At 37.6% G+C, this 26233-nt stretch overlaps 2 protein-coding genes across 3 annotated transcripts; one reads left to right on the forward strand and one right to left on the reverse strand.

Moving 5' to 3' along the window:
• Positions 1-1146: 1146 nt before the first annotated feature.
• On the reverse strand, positions 1147-14382 carry TBP (TATA-box binding protein). Of its 2 annotated transcripts, none has more exons than XM_058167124.1 (8): positions 14282-14382; positions 8397-8628; positions 5779-6110; positions 4893-4980; positions 3986-4077; positions 3638-3805; positions 2740-2834; positions 1147-1868 (listed from the first exon to the last, which is right to left on the reverse strand). In XM_058167124.1, the coding sequence occupies exons 2-8, from the start codon at positions 8448-8450 to the stop codon at positions 1789-1791; spliced, it is 909 nt and encodes a 302-aa protein (XP_058023107.1). In that variant the 5' UTR covers positions 8451-8628; positions 14282-14382; the 3' UTR covers positions 1147-1788. The 2 variants fall into 2 exon arrangements, with proteins under 2 accessions (XP_058023107.1, XP_058023097.1); XM_058167114.1 differs by lacking the exon at positions 14282-14382 and adding an exon at positions 11212-14241.
• A 1490-nt stretch (positions 14383-15872) lies between these two features.
• On the forward strand, positions 15873-25690 carry PSMB1 (proteasome 20S subunit beta 1). The gene is made up of 6 exons (XM_058167138.1): positions 15873-16043; positions 17547-17654; positions 19205-19286; positions 20230-20359; positions 21720-21826; positions 23396-25690. Exons 1-6 carry the CDS (start codon positions 15937-15939, stop codon positions 23579-23581), a joined length of 720 nt encoding a protein of 239 aa, XP_058023121.1. The 5' UTR covers positions 15873-15936; the 3' UTR covers positions 23582-25690.
• Positions 25691-26233: the final 543 nt, after the last annotated feature.

The following is a 26233-nucleotide window of genomic DNA, read 5'->3' on the forward strand; positions in this document are numbered from 1 at the left end:
AAAAGGTTGTTTTCATTAAGAAATTGGTTGGCTTGTAGTTGACAAGTCACAAAATGAATAGTGAATATTTGTCATTGCGGTGGAAAAAAACCAATGGGATGAGTCTTGAAGTGCAAATGGATAGGAAGCTTTACTTTTGAGTTCAAAGTTTCCATGATAATTTGCAATGTAATTCAATTAAAAAATGAAAATAAGCTGCTATGTATATTTCTGAATACAGTCTGTCCCGTCCTTTCCTTGGCTGTGGTCTAAAATCACTCATTATGGTTTATTGAAATTACTGATCAATTCATACTAAAAATAATGATGGAGGTAAAGTCGTCATTTTGGTATTGAATGGCTCAACCTCTTCTTGGCCATTGTAAGAGAAGGAGGGAGGGAGGGAAGGAAAGGAAGGAAGAAAGGTAAAGAGAAATTATATCTGAAATTCACCTACTTGCTTTATAGAGGAGGAGGGATGAGGAAGAAATGTGTTTTTCTTTGGTACTTAAAGGTAAAGGTAAAGGTTCCCCTTGCACATACGTGCTAGTCGTTGCCGACTCTAGGGGGCGGTGCTCATCTCCGTTTCAAAGCCAAAGAGCCAGCGCTGTCCAAAGACGTCTCCGTGGTCATGTGGCCGGCATGACTCAATGCCAAAGGTGCACGGAACGCTGTTACCTTCCCACCAAGGTGGTCCCTATTTTTATGTGCTTTCAAAACTGCTAGGTTGGCAGAAGCTGGGACAAGTAACAGGAGCTCACCCCATTACACAGCAGCACTAGGGATTCGAGCCGCTGAGCTGCCGACCTTTTGATCGACAAGCTCAACGTCCTAGCCCCGGAGCCACTGCGTCCCTCTTTGGTACTTAAATGTATATAAATCCCTCTCCACCCCAACCTAGTAGGAATACAGTAGTGTGGGTGGGATATGTTGACATGATATCTTTGGATATACAGAATTCATGTTCCCTTCTACTACAACACCTCTGCTTCATGGTTTTTTTGTTGTTTTGATAATGGAAAAAAATAATTGGAAACAAGCTATTTCTATCATTAACACATTCTTCCTCTTAATACTGGAGGGAGAAATGTTATACTGTTGCTGTAAGTCCTCTTGGAGATAAGGACCTCAAATTAAGACACTATTAAGAAACAACACAAAAATAACTGAAATGGCAAAACATTACTTTAATACTGGATTGTTAATAAAAATCTTATAAAAATCAAGTTATTTTAGCTATATGCATGCATTTAGCACATTAAAACAGCAAAAGCAAAGATTGACCACAAATTTTACTATTCAAATTATTTAGTCAAGTAATTATACATTTAGAATTGCTTCACAAAATGAGAAATATATACAGCCATCTGTCTTCACTAGCAAAGTTTCTGTCCTGCTGAACACTGAAAATGTAGGGAATGTGGAAGTAGGGCTAAAAGCATAAAATTAACGTTTCTGATTATAAAATCCACGGTTGAAAGAATACTGTGAGTAACCCCAGAGTTTTAAATGTTGGATAATACGGTTAGCCAGTTTGCCAGCATAAGACTCTCAGATTTTAAAAATTAGCCATTTTAAGAGCCAGAAATATAAATAAGCTCAGTTTTTCTTGTGTGAGAACACGGTGAACCAATGCACAGTAACTTAGTGCAGACGAAACACACAATGATATGTTCCCTTCCCATGAAAAACAGGGAAAGAGGCACTATCTGGGAAAATACTCCAAGTCCTGATTTGTGTGTTACTGCTGTGCCATAATCAATACCTTTAAAAATGTGTTCCAGCTTCAGGAATAAGCACATGGAACTGTTACGTTGTTTTTCTGAATCCTTTTAAAATAGGATAAATATTTTCAAATGCTTCATAAATTTCACCTCTGACTTTTGCACCTAAAAAGAAAGAGTATATTTAACCACTACGTTCAGAGATTCTGTGGCTATCATTATCATTAGTTTTCTAATTTTCTTAAGAAAGTTAACAAATGGTATATGTGGAAATTGCTCATAATTCAAACCTGTGCACCAAATTCATAGAGCTTTTGCTCAGCTGGTAGAGCAGTTGGGAGTCTTAATCTGGACTCCATAGGAGGAACTTTGGCAGTAACCCATGCTCTCGTCATCACTATCTGGTGATAAAACAATTCTTAACATTTATCTTAAACTGGGGCAATATGAACAATTCCTAGGCTGCTAGTTAAAAAGCCCCCTGGAAGGCTTTTTAATTTGCTTCCCGAAGGCCACCAGGTAGTGGAAGTCTATTCCACAAAACAGAAGCCATAACAGAAAAGCATTTCCTTCTCAATTGCATGGTAATGGGGAGTTACCAACAATCGGATTCTGTTGAAAGAGACAGTCCCACAGGTCCTGCAGCACCCATATATGCAGAAGCCATATAGGACTTCAGCAGACAAAGCTTGCATTCTAAATTGCACTGGAAATGTATAGGCAGCCAAGACTGGGCCTATAGCACAGGTGTAGTATGTTTACTGCATACAACACCAGTTAGCACGTGACATGGCTGTATTTTGTACCGTTATTTTTTGAGTGGTTTTAAAGGCATATTAACACATTTAATTGCTGCAACATGTTAACACTACAGGACAAATAAAAATATTCGGGTAAAAAAAATAGTATATTATAATAAAGTACAAAAAACCAATGCATTAATATATTTGTATTTGTTAATTAGCTATTTGAAATCTTTGTTGGGTACTTTTCGGTTTGCTACAGTCAATGCACAGTAATTTCAAATATGGCTTACCTGTTAAAACTACCTTTCCAGAAACAAATATGAGCAGTACAATTCTTGGTTTGATCATTCTGTAGATTAAACCAGGAAACAATTCTGGTTCGTAACTGAAAGAAAAGTTCAATATAAGTAAAATGTAAAGCTAATGTAGATTGATCAAAGTATTTGCTCAGGAATAGAAATGCGTTTTTTCCTTCTGCCACACATGGATTAAGCTAAAATGATATTAAGTCATGTTTTATGTACCCCAGGGCATATCTGTACTTTTTCATTATTAGTGCTAATTCCTCAATACAAAAGTTTCAGGCAAAATATATTAGACTGCACATAAGAATTATTGAACTATTCCCAATTCTATACTGTAAGGCCAAGAATATTTTAAAGAGGCTGGGCTAGTGTGAAATTCAGTTTTCACTTTTAGAGTTGCTCAAGTATCTCATCTACTTTCCATTACTACTCTTAAGGATTTAAATTATACTAATACATATTACACCAATACATATCAACAGATGATCAATTTTTGTTCAAATAAAAAAGCTTTTTTGTTTCAGTATTGAAGAATTGAGCACAGAATGTTATACAAATTTAAAATTGTTTGAAATTATCTATACATCAAAACAGTGGTGGGTTGCCCCCGGTTTGGACAACTGGGGGTAGGCTCCACCCACCAACCTCAATGTTATCAGGAAGCTTCTGTACAGGCACGCAATCCTGCTGCAAACCAGTAGTAAAGGTAAGTAGAACCCACCCCTGCGTCAAAGATATATCAGAATTGCTTATGGCTGCTCCTCTTTTGCATTCAAAGTAGTACATAAATGACCCACAACAACTATGAGATATTTTACGTAAAACTGAAAAACACAAAATATTTTCAGTATGCATTTAAGATAATAAAATCTTTTTGGCCTACCTGCTAAACTGTTGATGCGTAAGAACCAATCCCTCAAGTCTGATAGGGAATTTTACATCACAACTGCCAACCATATTTTGAATTTTAAAATCCAAGAATTTTGCAGGAAAGCCCAACTTCTGTACAACTCTAGCATACTTTCTCGCAGCCAGCCTGGACTGCTCTTCACTGAAAAAATATAAGATGCATTGTATTTCATCAAGGAAACTCTGAATGATATACATACAGTTTGTAAATTACATATCTATTAGTTGGTTTTTAAAAGATTACCTGTGTCAAATGGCCATATCTGTTGGGCCAAATGCTAATAAGTTAAATGGCTGCAGACAATTGCTTCAGCTTGCCTACCTTTTAGCTCCTGTGCACACCATTTTTCCAGAGCTGAATATGAGAGCTGTAGTACGTGGTTCTCTAATTCTCATAATTACAGCAGCAAAACGCTGAAACACAAAGAGCAAACCTTTTTATAACTAAGGTACAACAACAAAAATCCCTAAATGTACATTAGTTAGTAAGCTGAAGTTGCATTAATCTCCATTCTTCACTTCAAAAAAATATAAAAACATCGACAGTTACAAATACAATGTAATACAATAAATATATTAATTCTTTTTGTTTGTTTATAGAGAACACATTTCTCAAACTTGATAGCCAAAACATTGCAGTAAGTTTAGTTTGAATTCAACTAGAATAGATAGTACTTTTTCATCAAATTAATCCTAGAAGAGACTGCTTTATGAATGCTTATTGTTTTCATGTAATGCTTCATTAGTTTTTAAAATTTTTGTTTAATTGCAAAGCTTTGCCCTTGTTCCTATGCCTTCTTTTACAACAGGATTAACAAGATTGTCTTTCCGCAATTACTACCAAAAGGGAAAGTCACAATGTAGGTTGCTTGAACCCAGCCAGTTTTGTAAACCATTCTTTATGGCCAACTAGAAATGGGATTTAGTACTTCTGTCAAACGTTACCTTTTATTTTACCAAAACTACTGTATATCACAACAAATGCTTATATATTTTGCAAAGTTTTTAGTATAAAATGGTTTGACACAACATGAATGCACAGTGGCATTGTTCTTTAAGGTTACTACTGCAGCCCCAAAGATCTTTTTCTTGGTTACATTTAAAAAGCATACTCAGAAATCTCCTTTGCAATAATTGAAGCAAGTCATGTGAGCTATCAGAAGCAAAAATAGCAATCAATCATCATTGGTTAATGTAACATTAATTGTTACCTCTCCCTTATATCTTACCTTGGGATTGTATTCAGCATTTCGAGCACGAAGGGCAATGGTTTTGAGGTCAAGTTTGCAACCAAGATTTACTGTAGACACAATATTCCTGGAGAGAATTTAGAGATATATTAGGTAATCTTAAAAGCTTCAAATAAAGACACTCTACAAAAACTGATTACAAGAATAACCATGTGAGCACTAGTTACAAGGCACAATACCTATAAAAACCTAAACTAAAAAACCTCAGAGACACCAAAGAAAATTTAAACAACTGAACGAAAGTATTTTTAAATCCAAGTTAATGCACTGACATTCTGAATAAATGCCTGCAAGGTACCTGTTTTCAAAGGCCTTGTCAAGCATTTGCCACAGCAACATATGCAATTGAAATGTAGCCACTTGGCAGCATGAACGCAGAATGCAGCTTGCCAACCTTGCTCTAAAAAAATATCAATATAGGATTCCCACTTAAAATGTACCATCGTTAAAGTACAGGTAATCCTTGAGTTACGACCACAATTTATGTTGCTAAGTGAAACATTTGTTAAGTGAGTTTGTCCCATTTTACAACTTTTTTTTGCCACAGTTGTTAAGTGAATCGTGGCACTTGTTAAGTTAGTCACACCATTGTTAAATGAATCTGGATTCCCCATTGACTCTGCTTGTCAGAAGGTTGCAAAAGGAGATCACGTGACCTCGGGACACAGCAACGGTCATAAATATGAACCAGTCACCAAGCATCTGAATTTTGATCACATGATGCTGCAACGGTCGTAACTGTGAAAAACATTCATAAGTCACTTTTTTTGCTGTCATTGTAACTTTGAAAGGTCACTAAGTGAACTGCTGTTAAGTCGAGGACTACCTGTACAGGATTTGCGAGCTGAGTGGAATCTGCACTTACTGCAGCTGCGGTACAATCCCAGAGCTTTCAGAAGCAGGGGTGGCCGGCGTTATGGGGGTCATGGGAGTCATGGGGGAGGTGTAGAGAGGTGTGGTTCCTGGCAAAGGAGCAGTTGTAAGAGTCTGTGAATGGAAGAGCTGTGGGGTTTGACCAGATGTTGCTTGTGTTGGTTGTGAAGTGGACTGCTGTGCTGCTGCTTGTTGCTGCTGCTGCTGCCTCTGTTGTTCTTCCAGGATAGATAAACTGTTGGTACTCTGAGCAGGTTGCGGTGTGAGCCCAGTGCCATAGGGCATCATAGGACTAAAAATAGGGATGCCTGGAGTCATTGCACTCTACAAAATGAATAGAGTTTTAAAAAGTTAAAGTTGCAACATACATGAGCTATCATGAACAAGCTAAGGAATGCACAGAATTATTTAAAGATTGGCTGCTGTATTCTGGATATCATAGCAATAGCAATAAGACTTATATACTGCTTCATGGTGCTTTACAGCCCTCTCTACACAGTTTTCAGAGTCACCATATTGCCCAACAATCTAGGTCCTCATCTTACCAACCTTGGAAGGATGGAAGGCTGAGTCAACCTTGAGCCAGTGAGTATTGAACTGCTGGCAATTAGCCTGTAATATTGCATTCTAACTATTGCGCCATTATGGCTCATAGAACACAACTTCAATACAATACACATTTATCCTGGAAGCAAGTTTAATTGCAGAGCAATTTGCTTCGGAATAACCATGCAACGGATTTTGTTCAAGATATTATACAACATAGATGTATATTCACCAAGCTGCTTTTTCCACCATATTTTAATTTTGGAACCTACTGGTTAATAAATTTGTATTCATAAGTATCACAATCAAATTTTCAATATTGAAACAATCAATATTTGATTTTACCAGATATGCTTTAACTAATTCTCAATGTCTTTAAATCAACATTTCCAAAGTTGAAGCTAACAAGAACGCTGCCCCGTTAAATGAAAAAGGGACATTCACATTACACTGTTCATTTACAATTTATGCACATATCCAATCATTTATTGGGTTCGTGAACATGGGTGGTTCTGCTGCCAAGTTAAGTAGCACAATTTAAAAGTATTCTAGTGGGTCACAAAAACTGAACTGTGAAAGGGATTTTCGGGGAAGAAATGAACTGAAGAACAGGTCTAGAAAAAGCGGATCTCACGACTGCAGTGCAGTGGAATCTATGATAATTCATCTTCAGACAAGGAGAGGATGTGAGATTGCCCATAAATGCTTCAGACAGCAACTCCTTGCAAGGAAATCCCAAGACAGCAGTCTCCAGCAGGTTTACAGCTCTGGGAGATGAAATAACAGCCATCTGGTTCAAACTATGGTCAGCAGCTTTCCAAAGACAGTATGTTCACATACTTTCTAATTGCTTTTGGAAATTGTTAATTGTTTTCGGCTATTAGGGACCTTTGCCTCCACAAGTTTTAGAGCACCAAAATGATTTTCCTTCCATCCTTAGCTGAAGACGCTTTAACTGCAGGTTTAGGAACTTTTTGTTTTACAGGGGAGGGAGAGACAAACAGCAAAAAGATGATTAAAACATTGATCTTAAAAAGTTACAAATGGACTAAGACTTCAGATAAAATTCATTCTGGAATCAATTTATAAAGAATCCTTTCTATGAGAAAATGCTTCTGTTTTGATTTTTTTATTTTAGAAAAAACAAAAACTTGGATACTAAGGGAACTAAAGATTACAATTAGAGCACACTCATCTTACAGAATGAAGCAAAATATATATTTTAGGGGATTCAGGCTATATGGAAAGAGGGATTATATAATTGTGCTATTAGATATTTTGGGTATTGTTATTGGACCTCTGTTGACTGAATAAAGACAGCTAAAGGTTTAGAGAAGATAGAAAAGGACTTGTGGTATGGAATGAAGATGTATTTGATTATATTTTAACAGATGTTAATAAGCTGTTAATGCTGAATAATACTTGTTGGTGATGAAGGGGAAAGTTTCCTTTTTTTTTTTACTATTGTTTAGGTTTTTGGTGGGGAGTTCTCTCACTTTTTTCTTTTTTAATGTACATTTGTATTACTTTTGAATTAGTTTTATTTGATTAAAATAATCTTTAATAAAAACTATTGGAAAAAATACAAAATACAAAAAATAAAGGAGGAGAAAATGCTTTCTGTTCTGGTTCCAGTAAGGTTAGAAAGCCTTAAAATAGAGGGACAATTTCAAGAAATATGCCCATATATCTCAAGCAGATAAATCTGAAGAATTAGTCTGTCAAGCAATTACTGTTCTGGTCATGCCAAGAGTTTCAATAGTGAAAAGTGTATAACAATAAACGGTTCTTGCTGCCTTAATATCCATCACTGATCCCATTGAAAAGATAGAGATAAGAATCAACCAAAACTTGTCCTAACATGCAGAGGCTGGCATGGCAAGTAGCAACCAATCTAGTATTGAGGTACAGATGTTATAAACACGACTGTTTTAAAATTCAAGGAAAAGAAACAGCAAAGGAAGGTAAAAACTATGAAATCCATAACCCATCCAACACTGCTGGTCTCTAAAAACTGTTTTGAACGTTTTGTTTTTCAATGTTCATTAGTTTATATATTTTTACCTGTGGGGATGCTAAGCCCTGAGCATAGGGTGGTAAACTGTTGTTTTGATCCATTGCAGCAATCAGGTGTCCAGTCAAATGAGGATTACTTCCAGAAATTAAATCCAGAAATCAAGTTTCACAACATCTACCTTAAGGAAGTAGCTTTCTTTAAAGCATACCAAAAACTAGTTTGCAGTCTGTATTGACATATTTGATAAAACATCAAGTATATAAAATAAAGATTCCAGACCTGAAAAAGAGAAAAAGTCTTACATTACTGTGATCAAGTAAAATTCATAACATATATTACTGCTGTGTTGCCATAACTTTATTTTCCACAGATGAACCAATGTTATCAGGTTTGCTGTTTCCAGCACCACAGGCAGGGGATTCAGAAATTAATTACATAAATATAGTTAAATAACAAAATATCAGTTAAAAATCTGCAATGATAAATCTTACCTTTGAAGATTTTACTTAAATAAACAATGTATTAGTGCAATATAACATTTAAAATTATAGCAAAAACTACATAAGGAGAGTTTGTGGCAAGCTTTTTTCCCCAGAAAATGGGCAAAAAAAAAAAAAAAAAGAAATTACATTACCCACTTAACTCAACTTTGAAAACAAAGGATATATACACATAGAAAAAACATTTAACTTTTAGTTTCTTTTTCCTGCCTCCATAGTGCCCTGAATTAAGGAATAATTTAGTTACATTTTGGAAGCATAACAAAGCAACAGCGAATCAGTTTGTCACAGCTTGTTACTTTTATATTCCATTGTAACTGTTAAAGAAGAACAAACCAAACAAAATAACCTAAAAAAAGATGAGGTAATAAAAGAAAAAGAAAAAGTTACTGAGTAAATTAAAAATACTTAAATTAGTTCTGTCCTATTTTTTATTTCACACAAGAAAGTCATCTACCTTCTCTTGAAGCATATTTCTAGACAGAAAGGATTTTGCGTAGTCCTTTCACTTATATCCCTGCATACATCAATTTCCTTTGCATACATTTAGCTAGAAAATGCCTCAGAAAATGGATATTCGCATTCAAATGGATACGGTCCTGAGCAATATAAGGCAAGAATCCTCTTTAAAAAGAAGAAACCTTATCAAGGAGAGGTAAACATATCCAAACCCAGGTAAAACAAAATTTTGTTAGTTTTTACCTTGTGCCAACAATTTAATAGCAGTGATTCTCAAACTGCGTTTCATGGAGGTGGCCTGTTGCAACCTTCCTCCATTCACCAGCTTGCGTATTGCCTCAAATTGTTGCCTCAGCTTATTACCTGCCAGGCCAGAGTGTGTTCATCACCTCAGCTCCCACCTCCCCATGTTCAGGACTAGTCAATGGCTCACAAAAATGGATTAGTGGCTAAAAACTGGTTTAGTGAAACATACAACAAGAGACACTATTCACACTATTAACATTTGGAAAACTTATTATAGTAAAAAGGTCTCAAGCATAGTTCCTGACAATGAGTCCACATGTGCTGTGTTAAGTGGCACTATGATTTTGCACAAGCAGCTCCAAAAGAAAAGTACAAATAGGATGATAAATATCTAAAAAAGGGGATTCATTGGAATGGGAACCTAGTCATTCTTCGATTATGCAGCTAGAATTATTTCTTCCCAGATATGTATAATGCTTTTAAAGACAAAAATGTAGAGAGTGGGTTTGTTTTATTGGATAATTTTCAATTACCAAAAAATTAAGAAACACTGGCTCATAAGTTAATGCCTGTTTACTCCAAGTAATTGATGAGAGCCTAATGTAAAGGCTGAGTAAAACAAGATATCAAAATATTCTTAGCAGTAACTGTTTTAAGACATGTTCTAGCCTCAAAAGGTCTGCTTTGGTGTTTGATCACTCCCAGAACACATTGAACCACTGCTGATCTGAAGGACTTTTTTTTTTTTTGCTACTGCTGAATTATCCCAAAAGTGATTCCGTCCAGAAAGAAGAAATAAATATAACAGCAAAAAGGGCAAATGAATATTGAGCATGGTGGAATATTGAGCACCCTTTTGGCTTGCATTAAGTGAAGAGGAATTGTCATGGCCACATATAAAACATACAATTAATGTATATAAATAACATAATGTGAAAAGTTTATGATTTTGTGGAGCCACCTTACTAACTGTCCAGGGCCACAGGGGCCATAGGTTGGACAGGCCTGATATTGCGGGTGCATTTATAGAAATGTAGTAACCAAAGGGAAATATGTATTCTACATACTTTATTCTGCCTGAGGTAACCTCCACTTTGAGTTTATGTGATCCATACTAGACAACACACTTAAAGAATGATTTAGACTGATTAAAATTGGTTTATAGAAGCATAATAAGAATGATTCAAGGATAGAATTAAGACTAATAAAGAGTGATTGAAGGAGCTATGAGGACTATAAAACAATGCAATACTACTCTTCAAAAACCTGAAAGTACACTACAGAGAAGAAAGTTAACACTTATAGTCCAGAGTACTGCACATCGATTTAAGTTATAGGAAAACTGATTTTGACTTACAAAATCTTTCTAACAGTAAGAACAGTTCAACTGGAAAACTGACTGCCAGAGAAACTGCTGATTTTTTTCTCTAAATGTATTTTAAGATGAGCCTAAATAACCAATGATTGGAGATTATTAAATTTGAATTTCTGCACAAATCATGAATTGGCCTATGTAGATCCATCCTACTCTTAAGATTCTAACACCTTTAATAAACAAGAATCAATTAACCAAGCCTTTGGATTACTGTATATAGTTCAATTAAATAATTCATCTGTATGTCACTCTTAGCTAGTATTCAGAAGAATTCTAGCTTACCATGACTAGTTCAGTCAGTCTCTTTGTGGTATTCCTTTTAGCAGGTGATAAAGAATCCATGAAATCTCCTTTCATTGTATATTTAGCACAAATGGAAAAGAGGATCCTTGTCACTTTCTCTCAACAAGAACAAGTTATAAAAAAATCAAGAACATGGTTATCAAATTCTAATTTGTTACAAAAGTAGCACAAGACTTCTCTATTTGCATACACTAAATAAACCACAAATCCTGTACTTTGTTTAGTCATCCCCACGAGAGAAGCCAAGTTATACTAATAGTCATTCCCACTACTAGGAGGAGTCATTTATTTTAAGAATTATGATTTAACAGTGCAGTAGTGAAAATGAAAAATACAATTTAATGCTTATTCAATTGGACACATAACTTCAATAATCTAAAATTATCTAGCTAAAAACTTAAATCAATACTTAAGAAATTCTCTTCCCCTAAGAATTTTTACCTGCAAAAATTGTAATCAGAATAGATAAGGTCTAAATATCCTACCTGTCAAAAGTGAACAAGAAGATGCAACAGCATTCCAATATGCTATTGGAATACAGCAAATATGCTATTGGAATATAGCAAATTCCAATATGCTATTGGAATACAGGAAATATTCCAATAAAGGAGAATATTTGTAATTTAGGCTTGAAATGAGGGATCCTTGGTGTCCTCTGACCTTGCTTGTTTTCTTGCAGAAATTTCATTACCCAAACTAAACATCAGTAATAATAAGAACTAGAGTTTGCTCTCAGTTTAGTGGCATGCCCTGTTGGTGGGAGTGGTCTTTGAGGTTCTTTAGTTGGACTTTTCACTGTTATCTTGTTTGGCAGTTTCTTGATTGGGGCAGTTTACTTCTTGATTGTTGGTCTGATGTTAATCTTAGTGTTAATCTATGGTCATCAGAGTGATGATTGATGGTGAGGTGTTTGGGTTTTTTGTTCACTTTTTGGCTTGTTGACTGTCTCTTTTGCACATATGTAGATAGATTGATGGCCAATTTGTTAGAGTGCCAGGTTCCTAAAAATTCTCTAGCATTTTTGGACTTGGCTTGGTCTAGAGTAGCCAATTTCCCTGTTGAAACTATGACAATAAGTCTTAATCAATCACAAGGAAAAAAGACCAAAATACCTCCCTAAAGGGCTCAACCAAAGATCCTCCAAGACCACTCCCACCAAAACAGATAGGGCAAGCACTGATGATGTTACTAGTTTGGATAATGAGACCTCTGCAAGAAAATAACCAAGATCAGAAAAAAACAAAGACCCATCAGCAAAATATTCTAAATTCAAGAGGACATTTCCTGTTTTGTGGTTTATGTATGGTTTTGTGTCTATAAGCAGCATTAACCATAGAATTTATACATGCACAGGACTAAACTATAAACAAGAATTGTTACACTGTGGTTACATTTTATCAATATTTGGAGGAATGTATGGTATGTACTGGTATTAATATTTAAACAAATATGTCAGTAGTATAAATGGGATTAAGAAATCTCATCTATTTCTCCTGGTTTTATCAACACAAATAAAATCAAAGCAAATATTAAACTGCCACAATTAAGTCTACAGTGCCTCTACATTTAAAACATAAATTTATTATCTAATTCTCAGTTTCATGAGAAAACAAAGCATGACTATGCTCATTGGGGATAACTAACCCCTTCATTTTCTACAGAATCTCTACATTGTGCCCTTTTCTCTGCAGTGATTTCTAAAATATCCTAAGAGGATAACAAGAATGTCTGTAATGTATAGCAGATTGCAGAAGTGGATAAGTGATCACAACAGAAGTGGTATAAGATTTTTCTTTCCTCCCCATTGTGAATAGGCAGCCACAACAGACTGATCCTAGCATGAATATAATAAGCTTGAGTGGGGTGTGTGTGTATGGTGCCTATAAATACCACACTTTTGAAGTGCATGTGGGGGCAAATTGCAAATGGGTGAGTCTCAAAGGCATCAAGCAGATTTGTGTGATACACTGAAGTTCAAAAAATCTTTTACTATTATTGCGTTTAAAAGCATTACCTGATTTCTTTGTTAGGTCGATCCATTTACATTTAAGTACCTGAACTAGTATAGAGCCACTGAAAACAAGTTCATGGCTGCTGGGGCCATTAAGGGAAGAATTTTGGAACAGTATTCCATTGTTCCACTTAACAGAAAACTTCCCAAACATAGCAGGACTGTCTCACCAAGTTTTGAATAAGCCGAATTACATACATCGCCACCTAAATATGGGGTGACTTTGCATAAGGGCAAAGTCTAAAAACTGCAAAACTATGCCATTCTTAAGAGCCCATGCCATAGATCCGCGTTAGCCAAAACCCTTCAACCAGTGGTGGGATTCAGCCAGTTTGCACCACTTTGGGAGAACCGGTTGTTAACTTTCTGAGCAGTTTGGCAAACTGGTTGTTGGAAGAAATCATTCGGGCAGAGAACCAATTGTTAAATTACTCGAATCCCACCACTGCTTTCAACCATCTCAAGAGAGCTAAAAACCCATTCAAATGACCCCGAATGAATTTCAGAGGCACGCATTCCTACCTACTCTACTACTACTAACCACCTCTTTGTTCAGCCCAGGGATATCCTTTCACGGGCGAGCAAATCTTGCAAATCAGTCCTATGGGACAGAGTTCTCAGACTCTAACCCGTGCCCAGGGATCGGTCCGTGTGAATACACAACAGCTATCCGAGGAGTTACAGGGAACAATCAATTGCACTGACTCTTCAAGGTTGGCACCTTGGCAGAGAGAAAAAAAAGGGGGGAAGGGAGGAGAAGGAGGGGAAAAAAAGCAAAGCTCCCCTTCATTGAAGCGTTGCAGCCACTCAACCCCGCCCCCCCAAGCAACACTCAACCGACATGCTGACTCCACGTCCCGAAGTGACCGGCAGTGGGGTGCGTGAGGGTTTGCACTGCAACCGTTTTTGGCCCTGACCTCCTCCGCTTTTGTGAAGCCCCCTAAATAAGACCCTCTCCCGGGGCCCGAGGCCGGCAGACTCGAGTGCCACCGCTCAGAAAAAAAGAAAGGCGCAGCGCTGCCGGGCCCGGCGACTTACCCGCTCCAGAAGTTCTCCCGACCTGAGCCGTGCCCCCGCGCTCGGCTCATCCGGAGGCGCACCTCTTTTGCGTCATCAAGCCAGTCGCGGATAACCTTCACGAGCCGTTACTGCGGGCGCCACATTTCTTAAGGGCGGGAGCGAGGGCGTGAAAGCCGCCTTCCCTAAGTTGTGCCTGGGAGAAGTCGCTCGCAGCGCCGCGTCCCATCCACTCAGCCAGCCAATGCATGGGCCTGATGGGAGTAATACATGGATTTATGCAGGCGGTTGGGGGGTGTGGGGGCATCGGTTTAAGAAAAATAGTTTTCCTTAAAAGCTTTTCTTCTTAGTGGATTCTGTAATTTTTAAATGTGGATAAAAATATTGGGAAAACGTTCAAGTTAATTAAATAGCATCTAAACCAGGGGTGTCCAAACTTGGTCCCTTTAAGACTTTTGGACTTCAACTCCCAGAGTTCCTCAGCCAGCTTTGCTGGCTGAGGGACTCTGGGAGTTGAAGTCCACAAGTCTTAAAGGGACCAAGTTTGGACACCCCTGATCTAAACTGAAAGAGGGCATCTTGGGGCATCAGTGTGCAATGTGACCCTGGAATCCATGCATATGTGTGGCAAATTGGAAGAACAATTTCTTACCAACTTGAGGTGAGAAATGGACACCTTGGGATTAACTTTATATAGGATTGCATGTTGGAGAAGTTTCTAAAAAGTAAGTTTCCAAAAAGTAAACGTTTTTGAGACAACCCTCTTCTCCCCAGCCCATACTCTGTGCCATATGTATCATCCATGGGAAGTGTTGCCCCAGCTTTCCCAAGCTACTAAAAGGTAAACATGGAGGGGTGGGGGAATATCAGATCCATCCCTCTAGTTTCTAAGCACTACTTGACTGTCCAGGTCCACAAGTCTTAAAGTTGCCAGGGTTGGAGACCCTTGTCTTAGAAAATAGTTGGAAGGATCTTGGAGATCTTCTAGTCCAGCCCTCTATGCTCTGATCCCCATCCTGGAGGGCTATGGCATGCTCTTCCTTTTCCAAAAATACACTCTTTTCTAATTATGCCCAATAAAATTTTTACCCTGGCTAATGCCGTCCTGCCTAAACCTTGATCCTCACAGCAAGATCTCCGGAAATTATCTGTTGCCTAAAGCAGGGGTCTCCAACCTTGGTCCCTTTAAGACTTGTGGACTTCAACTCCAAGAGGACTCCCAGAGGACTCTGGGAGTTGAAGTCCACAAGTCTTAAAGGGACCAAGGTTGGAGATCCCTGGTTCACAGCCGACCACACTTTAGCCAAACGCTTGTTGTGCAAATCCAAATTTCACGGGACTTGCCTATCGTTAACAAGTTCCACGAGTCGGACTAACAACCTAAGGCAGGGGTCTCCAACCTTAGCAACTTTAGGACTTGTGGACTTCAACTTCCAGTGTTCTGGGAGTTGAAGTCCACAAGTCTTAAAGTTGCCAAGGTTGAAGACTCCTGACCTAAGGGACTCTTCCTTCCCCCACCGTCCTGAGCTTTTTCATATCCCGCCTCGGCAGAGGAGGCGCTGTGACGAGTCTGGGAGATCGGCGCCGGGTGGCGACATTAGCCGCTTCCGCTTCCGCTCCCACCATCTTGCCGTGAGACAGCAGCAAACGGGGAAACCGTTGGATTTGGGGCAACGATGCTGTCGGCCGCTGCTTACGCTGAACCTGTGTTCGGGTTGCCCAGAGAGGTTGGACAGAGCTCTGCGGTGCAACGTCGCTTCTCTCCGTATACTTTCAATGGCGGGTATGCGCTTCATTTGTTGCGCGCCGGTGCTTTTCTTTGGATACTTCGTCTCCCTTTAAGACCGATCCTGCCTTTGGACAGGGGTCTCCAACCTTGGCAACTTTAAGCCTGGAGGACTTCAACTCCCAGAATTCCCCAGCCAGCAAAGCGGGCTGGGGAATTCTGGGAATTGAAGTCCACCAGGCTTAAAGTTGCCAAGGTTGGAAACATCTGCTTTGGACAAAGCATTCTCCCCACACCCCGCCCCAGTGGTTTTACTTTCTTTTTCTCGTCTCCCTGCGAATTAATAAAATAACTTTTTTGGGGGGCAGGGGGTTGGACTAGAAGACCTCCAAGGTCCCTTCCAACTCTGTTATATTATTATTATTATTATTATTATTATTATTATTATTAGTAGTAGTAGTAGTAGTAGTAGTAGCAGCAGCAGCAGCAGCAGCAGCAGCAGCAGCAGCAGCATTGTTTTTCCTCAAACTCCTGTTTCTTTCATAACTTAAAAAGTCATTTATAAACCCCTGAAAGGCCTCGGCTGTGGCTTCTAACTAAATGGATACAAAGGGTGGTAAAAACTCAACACGATCATTAGAGCCACAAAGGCTTTGACGTTAGAAGTACCAGCAGAGCATAACAAGGTGGGTTTTAGTGGTCCATTAAATTTAAGGATTCTTCCAAAGGCAACCCAGAATTTTAAGCGAGGCTGAATTACCAGTAGCAACTGGTTGAAATTGTCATGTGCCAGGGCTATAATTCAAGATTGATTTTCTAAAGCCAGCACAATTTTTTTGCTTTTGATTTACAAATTCCTAAATAGTTATCACTCTCCAAGAGAAGCTTCTTTGGGCACAAATATGAATGCACAAGGTAAGAGTGTAGGGTAGTTTTTGTTTGTCCTTTTGGAAACTGCCTAACAGTTTTATTTGCGGAAGAAATTTTATCCTGCTTCAGATTCCACCTTCAGTTTTCTTATATGCTACTTCTTGTTCCTTATCCAGCTTACTGAGGGAACATCAAATCTTTAAATATTACACATACATTTTAAAAGAAAGGCAACAGTTTTCCTTAAAAGCTTTCCTTCTTAGTAGAGTCTGTAATTTTTAAATGTGGGTTAAAAATATTAGGAAAAAGAAGGCATCTTGGGGCATCAGTGTGCAATGTGACCCTGAAATCTCCATCCATGTATACTTGTGATAGATTGGAAGAACAGTTTCTTACCAACTTGAGGTGAGAAATGAACACTTGGGACTAACTTTATATAGAACGAGTGTTGGAGAAATTCCCTAATGTTTCTAAAAAGTAAACTTTTTTGAGACAACCCCCTTCTCCCCAGCTTCATACTGTGTACCCATATCTATCATGAATGGGAAGTGTTGTCCCAGCTTCCCCAACCTTTGAACCCTGACTGAAGTCACATATTTTTTCATGTTATGGCTATGAGCCACTGAGTAAATTTAAATGAATGAAGACTAAACAATTACAAAAAAATAATAATTATTTTCTTTTGCTTAGGACCATATTGGCAATTGCTGGTGAAGACTTTGTTGTTGTCGCCTCAGACACCCGACTGAGTGAAGACTATGCAATTCATAGCCGGGAGAGTCCTAAATGTTATAAACTGTAAGTTTAAAATGGTAGATATTTTGATGAGTTTAATCCAGAGTTAGTCATATCTGGACAAATCCATTAAAACATTTATTTCTATGTCAAAATACTAAAATTGCATTAAAACCATCTGATGTTAAATTTATCTGTTAAATGAAATAATGTTAGATAAAATAACATGCTTTACTGAAAGCCTGTTTAATATTTCTACTAAGATCATTTTTCAGCTGCTCCAGATAAAGTGTATTCTTTTATCAGAGAGCTTGAAAGTATAGATTTCAGTACCCCTGCACATCCAGTATTGCATATCAAAAATATTATGAAAAATTCATAATGATGCTACCAATTTGTTAATTTTGATCATCACCCAGAATCATTTTGATGACTCGAATGAATGAATGATAGTTGCCACTGAACATATAATCAGTAAAATTGGTCAAACCATCCCTCCTAAGCCATTGAAGTCAATAAATACAATCACATTGTGTGTCAGTATAATTATATAATGGCATATTGTGAACTGCTATATACACACACATGTTCACACTTTGTGGTCACATGCATTAGTGAACACAGATCCTATATCTATAGAATTATCATAGCACTTGAGTCCAGAATCAACTTTTAGTTCTAGAATTTTAAGTAGTAAACTTTAATTTCTCTAATGGTTTATAAAAATTTGAATAGGAAGAATTGATAAATACTTTCTATATTTGACATAGATTACTGCAGTCTGGGCAGAAATATATACTGTATTTTTTGGAGTATAAGATGCATACTAGTTTTTGGGGAGGAAAACAAGAAAAAAAAATCTGCCTCTGCCTACAAGCATCCATCGGTATTCATCTGGCTAGCATCCTTACAGCAAACAGCCTGGTCAGCTTCAGCACGTTATCACAGCCTAATTCAGCATGAGCAGCTGATTGGTGGTTGGATTGGCTTCCTGGAATACCGCCAAATAGCTATTCCAGGCTGCGGAGATCGCCACAGCCCATCACCGCCTCCGTGCGTCGTGTTTTCAGCCTCTGCACACTCCGTTTTAGACCTGTTCCAGGCTGCTGCGATCACCACAACACATTGCTGCTGATTGCCGCCTCCGCGTGTCTTGTTTTCAGCCCCTGGACACCCTGTTTTTGGCCTCTGCATATCACGTTTTCAGGATGTTCCAGGTGCTGCCACCGATCTGTGCTGCCTGGAATTGGTTAAAAATAGGGCACGTGGAGGCCGAAAACACAATACATGGAGGCTGAAAACACAACGCACAGAGGCGCAGTTGGCGGTGATGTGCTGTAGCGATCCCCACAGCCTGGAATGGGTCTAAAATGGAGCATGCGGAAGCCGAAAATGTGACACGTGGAGGCTGAAAATGGTGGATGGGGGCCAGCGGGTGGGCGGGACTTTGGCAACATCCGCTGTATAAGGCTCACAGACATTTCCACCACATTTGGGGGTGGGGGATTCATCTGATTCTCAGAAAAATACAGTAAATAAAATAACCCTAGGAAAATATTTTGATGTAGTCTGTCAAGATTATTTACAATCTTATCAATACTGTGTTTGTACAGGACAGATACAACAGTTATTGGCTGCAGTGGATTTCATGGAGATTGTCTTACCCTTACTAAAATCCTTGAAGCAAGATTGAAGGTAGGTTATTGTATGTGGCTTAGTGCTGGAAGTTGTACTCATTTGTTACATTAATTTGATACTTTAACACTTAAATCTCAGTTTCATCCTTGTACACATAATGAATTCTGTATCTCTGCTTGCTCAAATTGTTACATAAGTGTTTTTCAACTTTTTCTGCTAGTCTTAATTTACATATAATTTGCATCACAGTAAACCCTTATAAAAAAACAGAAAATATACAAAACAAATGTCTAAGGTTTCTTACTGACTGTGGAGATTATCAGTTGTCCAGGTCATGATTGTCTCAAAGGTGCTTTTTCAAAAGGCAACTGGACTTTGTTTTTACTAAAACAAAATTCAGTTGCCTTTTGAAAAAGCACTTTTGGGACAAGGTTTCTTACTGTTCTTTCTCCAAGTTTCATCTTTTATATTTTGTAAACTATCTGGTTTATTATTCTATAAATTGTTAGGAGATCCTTTCAAATTGATGTGTAGCATTCAAATTAATGTTTCTTTAAGTAAGGTGCTAGAATACTTACATAGTGTTGTAAAAAGATAGTGCAAGTCACAAAATGAATTTGTTGCATTCTTTTTGTGGTTATCCTTGGTTGCATAAATGAAATGTAAGAAATATGTAACAATGAGTGATCATGGCTGTTAGAAAAGCTTATTGCAAAATTGTACATAAGATCTGAATTTGTAACCAAAATTAGAAATTCAGTGCTAGCTTTAGCCGAAGAAGAAAATTAATCTTCTGCCCTTGGAGAGTACAATATAATATATAATCAGCCTTATTCATTTTTTCATTAATGAATTTTGTTTTTATTTTTCCTGGTGACAGCAAATGAGTGCTATTTTTATTGTGTTATGTTTTTTCAGTGGTCTCTGCTTGCTGGTTAATTTGTGTTAGGAACCATTTCGTCAAGAACATTTGCTTATTTCTGTTGTAAATATGTTCCAGATGTACAAGCATTCCAATAACAAGACCATGAGTTCAGGCGCAATTGCAGCCATGCTTTCTACAATCCTGTACTCCCGACGCTTCTTCCCTTATTATGTTTACAACATAATTGGTGGACTGGATGAGGAAGGTAAAGTTCTGTTTAGATTCATGTAAAAATACAAGGAAATAACCTCCCCTGAGATATTGGATAATAGTTTTAATTGGGAAAATAAAGGAATTCTTACAATATGATTCTGAAATTACTAATTCAATAGTAAAATCTTTCTGATGTTGATTGTATTTTAATATGAATATAGGAGTATTTGGGTTAGCACATACATATAGTATAATATAAAGATTATTTAAATTAATTATAGCTGCCCACTGTAGTGGACTCTCAGTGCTTAAAAAATATAATACTGAATGAAAATGATTAAAAACAAAACAAGGTGGCCTAGACTAAAAACAACCATGAAAGCAAAGCATGACAACTCCACATTCCCAAACGTTAATCTCAGGATAGTTATTGCATATTTATAAATGTGTAAATTTTTAGTAGAGCGCATGGTTTCACCATAATAGTTTTCTATTGTTGTATAAATCACAGTTAGTGCAGTCCTCTGATGTTTAAACAGGTTCATTTGAATTTATTCCATAGTGGAATAAATTTTAAATTTTTTGGAATTTAAATTGGGGGGGGAACCTCTTTAGATATTTATGTTCAATTCTCAAAAGGAAGGCTTTTCTTGTTTTTTTTTGAACAGAGTTTTATCTTTCTAGACATACAGTTCATGTACTCTTGAACTCTTCCAAGTTTGAAGAACTCCATGGAGTGTTATGCCCTGCAACAGGTCCAAAGAAGAACTCTAAACAAGGAACAAAGATTTTCACTGAATTGTTATATATTCACAGAATTTGATGATTCCTCTTTGGAACCAATTATTTTTTATTTTGTAAACAAGCAAGAAAATCTAGACTTTGCAAAAAAACTAAAAGAATAGTTAGAAATATTTAATATTTATCATTGAACAGTAAGCATTTAGTATGCTCTTAACTATTGTTACCAATCTTTAATTTTAAAAAAATTGGGGAAGATCAGACATTGTGATTACATATGTTAAGAAGAGTAGCAAAGAGATTCTTCTTGTTTCATTTCTCCGTTTACAGTAAAAATTCTGTGGCAAAATTTTGGGAAATATACATATTGCAAAAATTTTATTTAGTTCCTTATTTGTATGCCTTTCTTGTTGCAATCAGTCATACCTATTCAAATACATATACCTGTTAAAAATGCAAGGTTAAATTATAGTTCTGTTTAAACTAAAGTTTGTTTAGGAAACACAAATCTTTCCATTTGCGTTAGATGGTTTAACCTGGTTCATTATTTTGTACTGTGTCCTGGCTTTAATGTGGTTATCATTTTGGATCAGTTTTGTTACACTGTACTTAACTGTCAAGTCCCCTTATTTCAGCATTTGACATTGCTATAAATGTATTTACTTTTCTAGGGAAAGGTGCAGTATACAGTTTTGATCCAGTAGGATCCTACCAGAGAGATAGTTTCAAAGCTGGTGGATCAGCTAGTGCCATGCTGCAACCTCTGCTGGACAATCAGGTAAGTGTTCTTCAAATTATTGTGCATTTATTGATATAGTGATGTCTGGGGCCTTAACTCTAAAATACTTGAAATTATTTGGGAGCTCTCAGAATAATTTTCCAGACAATGAAAGGATTCATCACCTTAAGAACATAATGTGATTTGTTCATTTTGAATTATATCTTGTGAAAACAATGTAGGAATAAGAAAAGTAAATTCATAATCACTGACATTTTGTTGCCACTCTGCTTATGGTAATTTAAAATAAGCCTAGATTGAATAGTTTTGCACAACTTGGTTTCTCTCTCTTGCCTATTAGCAGTCATAGTTCTGAGTAATGAAGTCCGGGAAGTCAGGACTCTGAAGCTTGGCACAGGTTCAAGAATCCCTTTATTGAGCACATCATATCGGCACTTAGAAAGATGAAATTATTCCCACGCATAGGGATAGTTAAAAGAATAGGATTCCCGCCCCCCAGGTCTCTCAGATCACATGGGCCAATCAGTCCAGTCATAGGTTCCAGCCTGGCTCTGATGACATCACCTTGGTTCACATGTGGGCTGGTAGATGTTATGACTAGCCAGCTGTGGCACCACATTCCTAAATTCCCTTCACCCCCTTGAATGGCAACCAAGAAACGAAGCAGAAATAAGCATTGCTTCAGTTGAAGTAGTTTTGCAGATTGACACTAGCTTTAGGTTCTGTTAAGATACTGAAAGCTGGAGCAGTGAAGGATTGGACAGTGAGTAAGAACACACAGTTGAGTTATTGGTTGAAGAGAGCTGGCCACTGCATGAGGGAATCTGAGCTGTAAGTGAAAAGAGGGAATTCCCTTGTTTTCCAAATTTTTTCTTCGGTGTGCCTTACGTGCTCTCTGTGATTTACCTCCTGATGTTCCTTCTGTGGTGATTTACCTGGCGATGCTCCTGTTTGCCTACCTTATTTACTCTACACGTTTTTCTTTTCTGTAATACTGGTTGGTGTCAGTGTCTCTGACTCCATTTGGACACCGGCTGTGCAATTCCCTGACAGGTTCTCTGTGAATAAGTGAGAGGGTAATCATTTCTGCAGAGTCATTTAGTAGAATGCGTGTGTGTGTTCCGACAAAACCGTGCTGCAATCTAATGAGCTGTGTTCAGCCATGGACATTGGAAGTCTGTTCCAGTACAAGCAAAGAACAGAGCAGCTTCATCCCTCTTGCTACTCCTCACTGATCTGAATGCTACTTTTATTTAAATAAGAACACCTTTGCTTTTGCAGTATGTTGATTTGCGACATTTTCAGATGATAGTTGTATTAATGCATCTGAACAGATGAAATTGTTATACTGTAATGCTGAATCATTACTGTTGTAATCAATACAATAGACTTGTTCTATCAAGCTATTGTTGGGGGCAATATGCTGACTCTGTAAACGGCTTAGAGAGGGCTGTAAAGCACTATGAAGCGGTATATAAGTCTAAGTGCTGTTGCTATTAAAATGTGAAGTCTTTGGTGCTCTCTGAGCTTGCTTGTTTTTTTGCAGACATTTCATTACCCTAACTAGGTAACATCATCAGTATTTAAAATGTTTTTTCTCTTTAAAAGGTTGGCCTCAAGAACATGCAGGGCATGAGACAATTGCCTTTGTCCTTGGAAAAGGCTTTGCAGCTGGTAAAGGATGTCTTCATTTCTGCTGCAGAAAGAGATGTTTATACAGGAGATGCACTAAAGATCTGCATTATCACAAAAGATGGAATTAAAGAAGAAAGCTTTCCATTGAGAAGAGACTAACCACGGCAACATTCAAGTTAAAATGCTTGGTCTCTAATAAGTCATTTTTATGCAGATTGTTTACAGGTAGCATGTTAAACATTTGATAAACTAAAATAAGGAATAAAAAAAACCCCAACACTTCATTGTTAATGTTTCATGGCATGTTCTATAAATAGACTTCGGGTTATGTGACCTTAGCTTGTGGACAGAATGTATTCGTTGTACAATCTAAAACTTTATTTGATGCAGGATACAAGGAATTTCTTAAAGGATTCATTAGTTTTGTATTTCTATAGGCAAGCTGGCTGGGAATTCTTGAAATTTCAACATTTCTAAGGGGCACCTTGCTTAAAAGTAACCATGTGAATAAGGAACTTATATGCATATCTATATATAATATGCATTAAAAAAAACAGCAGTTGAGGAACTGCCATTTCTTGGTACCGATTTATTAAAACAAAAAAAATAGATGACGTGTAGTTTTCCTGTCAGCCTTATACAGTAGAAGTAATTTTCCATTGTCTAGCATCCTGGGATTTTTTTTTAAACTTCCCTGCCTTGACTGGTATTCCCTACTGAGCTCCTATTTAAGTACTAATTAAGCCTGACCATGCCAACCATATGATGCCACTTGCTGAAACTATTGATGGATAATTCCTCTCAAATACTGATTGCATTCTTCAAAAATGATTCAGAAGAAGTGCTTTATGATGTAAGTGCAATGTCTCTACTAAAGTAGCCATTTCTTTTAGACTTTTACAGGAGCCTAAATAAAGCTATGGCTACTATAATTAGTAGCCTAAAGGAAAGGTGCTATGATGAGGTTCAGCACTGCTCCAGAATCATTTTAAAAAAAAAAGCATCGTCCCACAGAATACTGTTGCACTTTCAGAAGTTAAATTTGCATTTTTAAATGCATCTGCCTCTGGTAAATGCAATGTATGTTAAGGTATTTGTTTGGCTCAACATATATTTTAAGACATATACATGTCTTTCCCATGAAATATCCTCTAGATATATGGGCTAGATTAAAATAAAATGATTTTTCCCCTAAGGTTAATTATTCAAACATTGCTCCCTAATGTTCAGCAAACTATGATACGCTGCCAAGAGTCTGCAAAAAAGCCAAGGTTTTGTCAAAGTAGTGAAACTAGTATAATTTCACCATAAAGCAAGGTCCATCTCTTACATACTTGGAAGCAATGTGATGAAGCAAATGCAGGAGTAGACCAGGGGTAGTCAACCTTTTTATACTACCACCCACTTTTGTATCTCTGTTGGTAGTAAAATTTTCTAACTGCCCACCGGTTCCACAGTAATGCGCTGTATATCGTCGTGTGCGCATGCCTCTCGCGCATCGTGGATTGATTGGGGGGCCCCGAGTGCCGGCTACCAGCTCTGCTTGTCTGTTACAGCTGGGTGGTGTGGGGGGGAGATGCGCGAGCTATTCTGCGACAAGACTGTTGTTTGTGGTCACACTATAGCGCCATTTAGTTTCACTTAATGTAACGTGAACTAAACTTATGCGCGGGCGATACAAATAGTATATTTTCAGAAATTTAAATTGTCACAGGGAATTTTATGAAAACCTAATGAAAATGTTTTTAAATAATGCTATGAAATTTTTTTAAAAAGTCAATTAACTTAAAAAAAATAAAGTGCTTCAGTATCGGACAAAACCCCTACCGCCCACCATGAAAGCTGGAACGTCCACTAGTGGGCGGTAGGGACCAGGTTGACTACCACTGGAGTAGACTTTGCATTTGTGATACTGCAGTGTGTATTTCTTCATTCGCCTTTTCTTCCACTCCCCAGATTTTCATGTACAGTATCATCATGTATCTTAGTCTCTTGCTTGAAAATTGTTCCAAAATATTTTTACAAGTAATCAGCAAACTTCTGATTATGAGATCAAGGTGCCTGTCACCCTTTGGTAATCTATTAAGGAATATGGATATAAGCAACCTGTTGTATGATTTATATTGATATATTGATCATCAATTGTGTTGTAAATGTTGTACCTTGATGAACGTATCTTTTCTTTTATGTACACTGAGAGCATATGCACCAAGACAAATTCCTTGTGTGTCCAATCACACTTGGCCAATAAAATTCTATTCTATTCTATTCTATTCTATTCTATTATAGCTAAAATGGCTGCAAATTGGCAATAAAGGTCATGCTATGATTCTGCTTCTGATATAGGATAGATTCTGCCAACCTAGCAGTTTGAAAGTGCGTAAAAAATGCAAGTAGAAAAATAGGGACCACAGCGTTCCATGTGCCTTTGGCATTTAGTCATGTGGGCCACATGACCACGGAGACGTCTTCAGCCAGTGCTGGCTCTTCGGCTTTGAAACAGATGACCACCGCCCCCTAGAGTCAGGAATGACTCGCACATGTGTGAGGGGAACGTTTACTTTTACTTATGTGTGCAGAAGAACTCCAAATTAACTCTGTAGCATCTCCAGAACAAAACTGGATAACTGGTCTGAATGCCGTCAGTCATCATTGTTGATAAATATTGGGCTAGATTAGAGTGGACAACTCTGGCAACACTGCGACCTGTGGACTTTCTCTGAGAATTCCTGAGCCAGCATGCATAAAGTTACCATAGTTGGTCATTGCTGGGCTAGATGGTTCTTTATTTAACAGGAAGAACATCTAGTG

The sequence above is a fragment of the Ahaetulla prasina genome, chromosome 1 (assembly GCF_028640845.1).
Source record: "Ahaetulla prasina isolate Xishuangbanna chromosome 1, ASM2864084v1, whole genome shotgun sequence".
NCBI classification, from domain to species: domain Eukaryota; kingdom Metazoa; phylum Chordata; class Lepidosauria; order Squamata; family Colubridae; genus Ahaetulla; species Ahaetulla prasina.

What these genes read in the sequence shown, in the direction of transcription:
- PSMB1 (XM_058167138.1), top strand. Translation starts at nt 15,937, where the DNA reads ATGCTGTCGGCCGCTGCTTACGCTGAACCTGTGTTCGGGTTGCCCAGA. An exon ending in CCGTATACTTTCAATGGCGG is followed by an intron (nt 16,044 to 17,546) that starts GTATGCGCTTCA and finishes TCTTTTGCTTAG; the next exon opens with GACCATATTGGCAATTGCTG. An exon ending in TGGTGGACTGGATGAGGAAG is followed by an intron (nt 20,360 to 21,719) that starts GTAAAGTTCTGT and finishes TTACTTTTCTAG; the next exon opens with GGAAAGGTGCAGTATACAGT.
- TBP (XM_058167124.1), bottom strand. Translation starts at nt 8,450, where the DNA reads ATGGATCAAAACAACAGTTTACCACCCTATGCTCAGGGCTTAGCATCC. An exon ending in GTGTGCACAGGAGCTAAAAG is followed by an intron (nt 3,806 to 3,985) that starts GTAGGCAAGCTG and finishes ATATTTTTTCAG; the next exon opens with TGAAGAGCAGTCCAGGCTGG. An exon ending in TGGAAAGGTAGTTTTAACAG is followed by an intron (nt 1,869 to 2,739) that starts GTAAGCCATATT and finishes CTTTCTTTTTAG; the next exon opens with GTGCAAAAGTCAGAGGTGAA.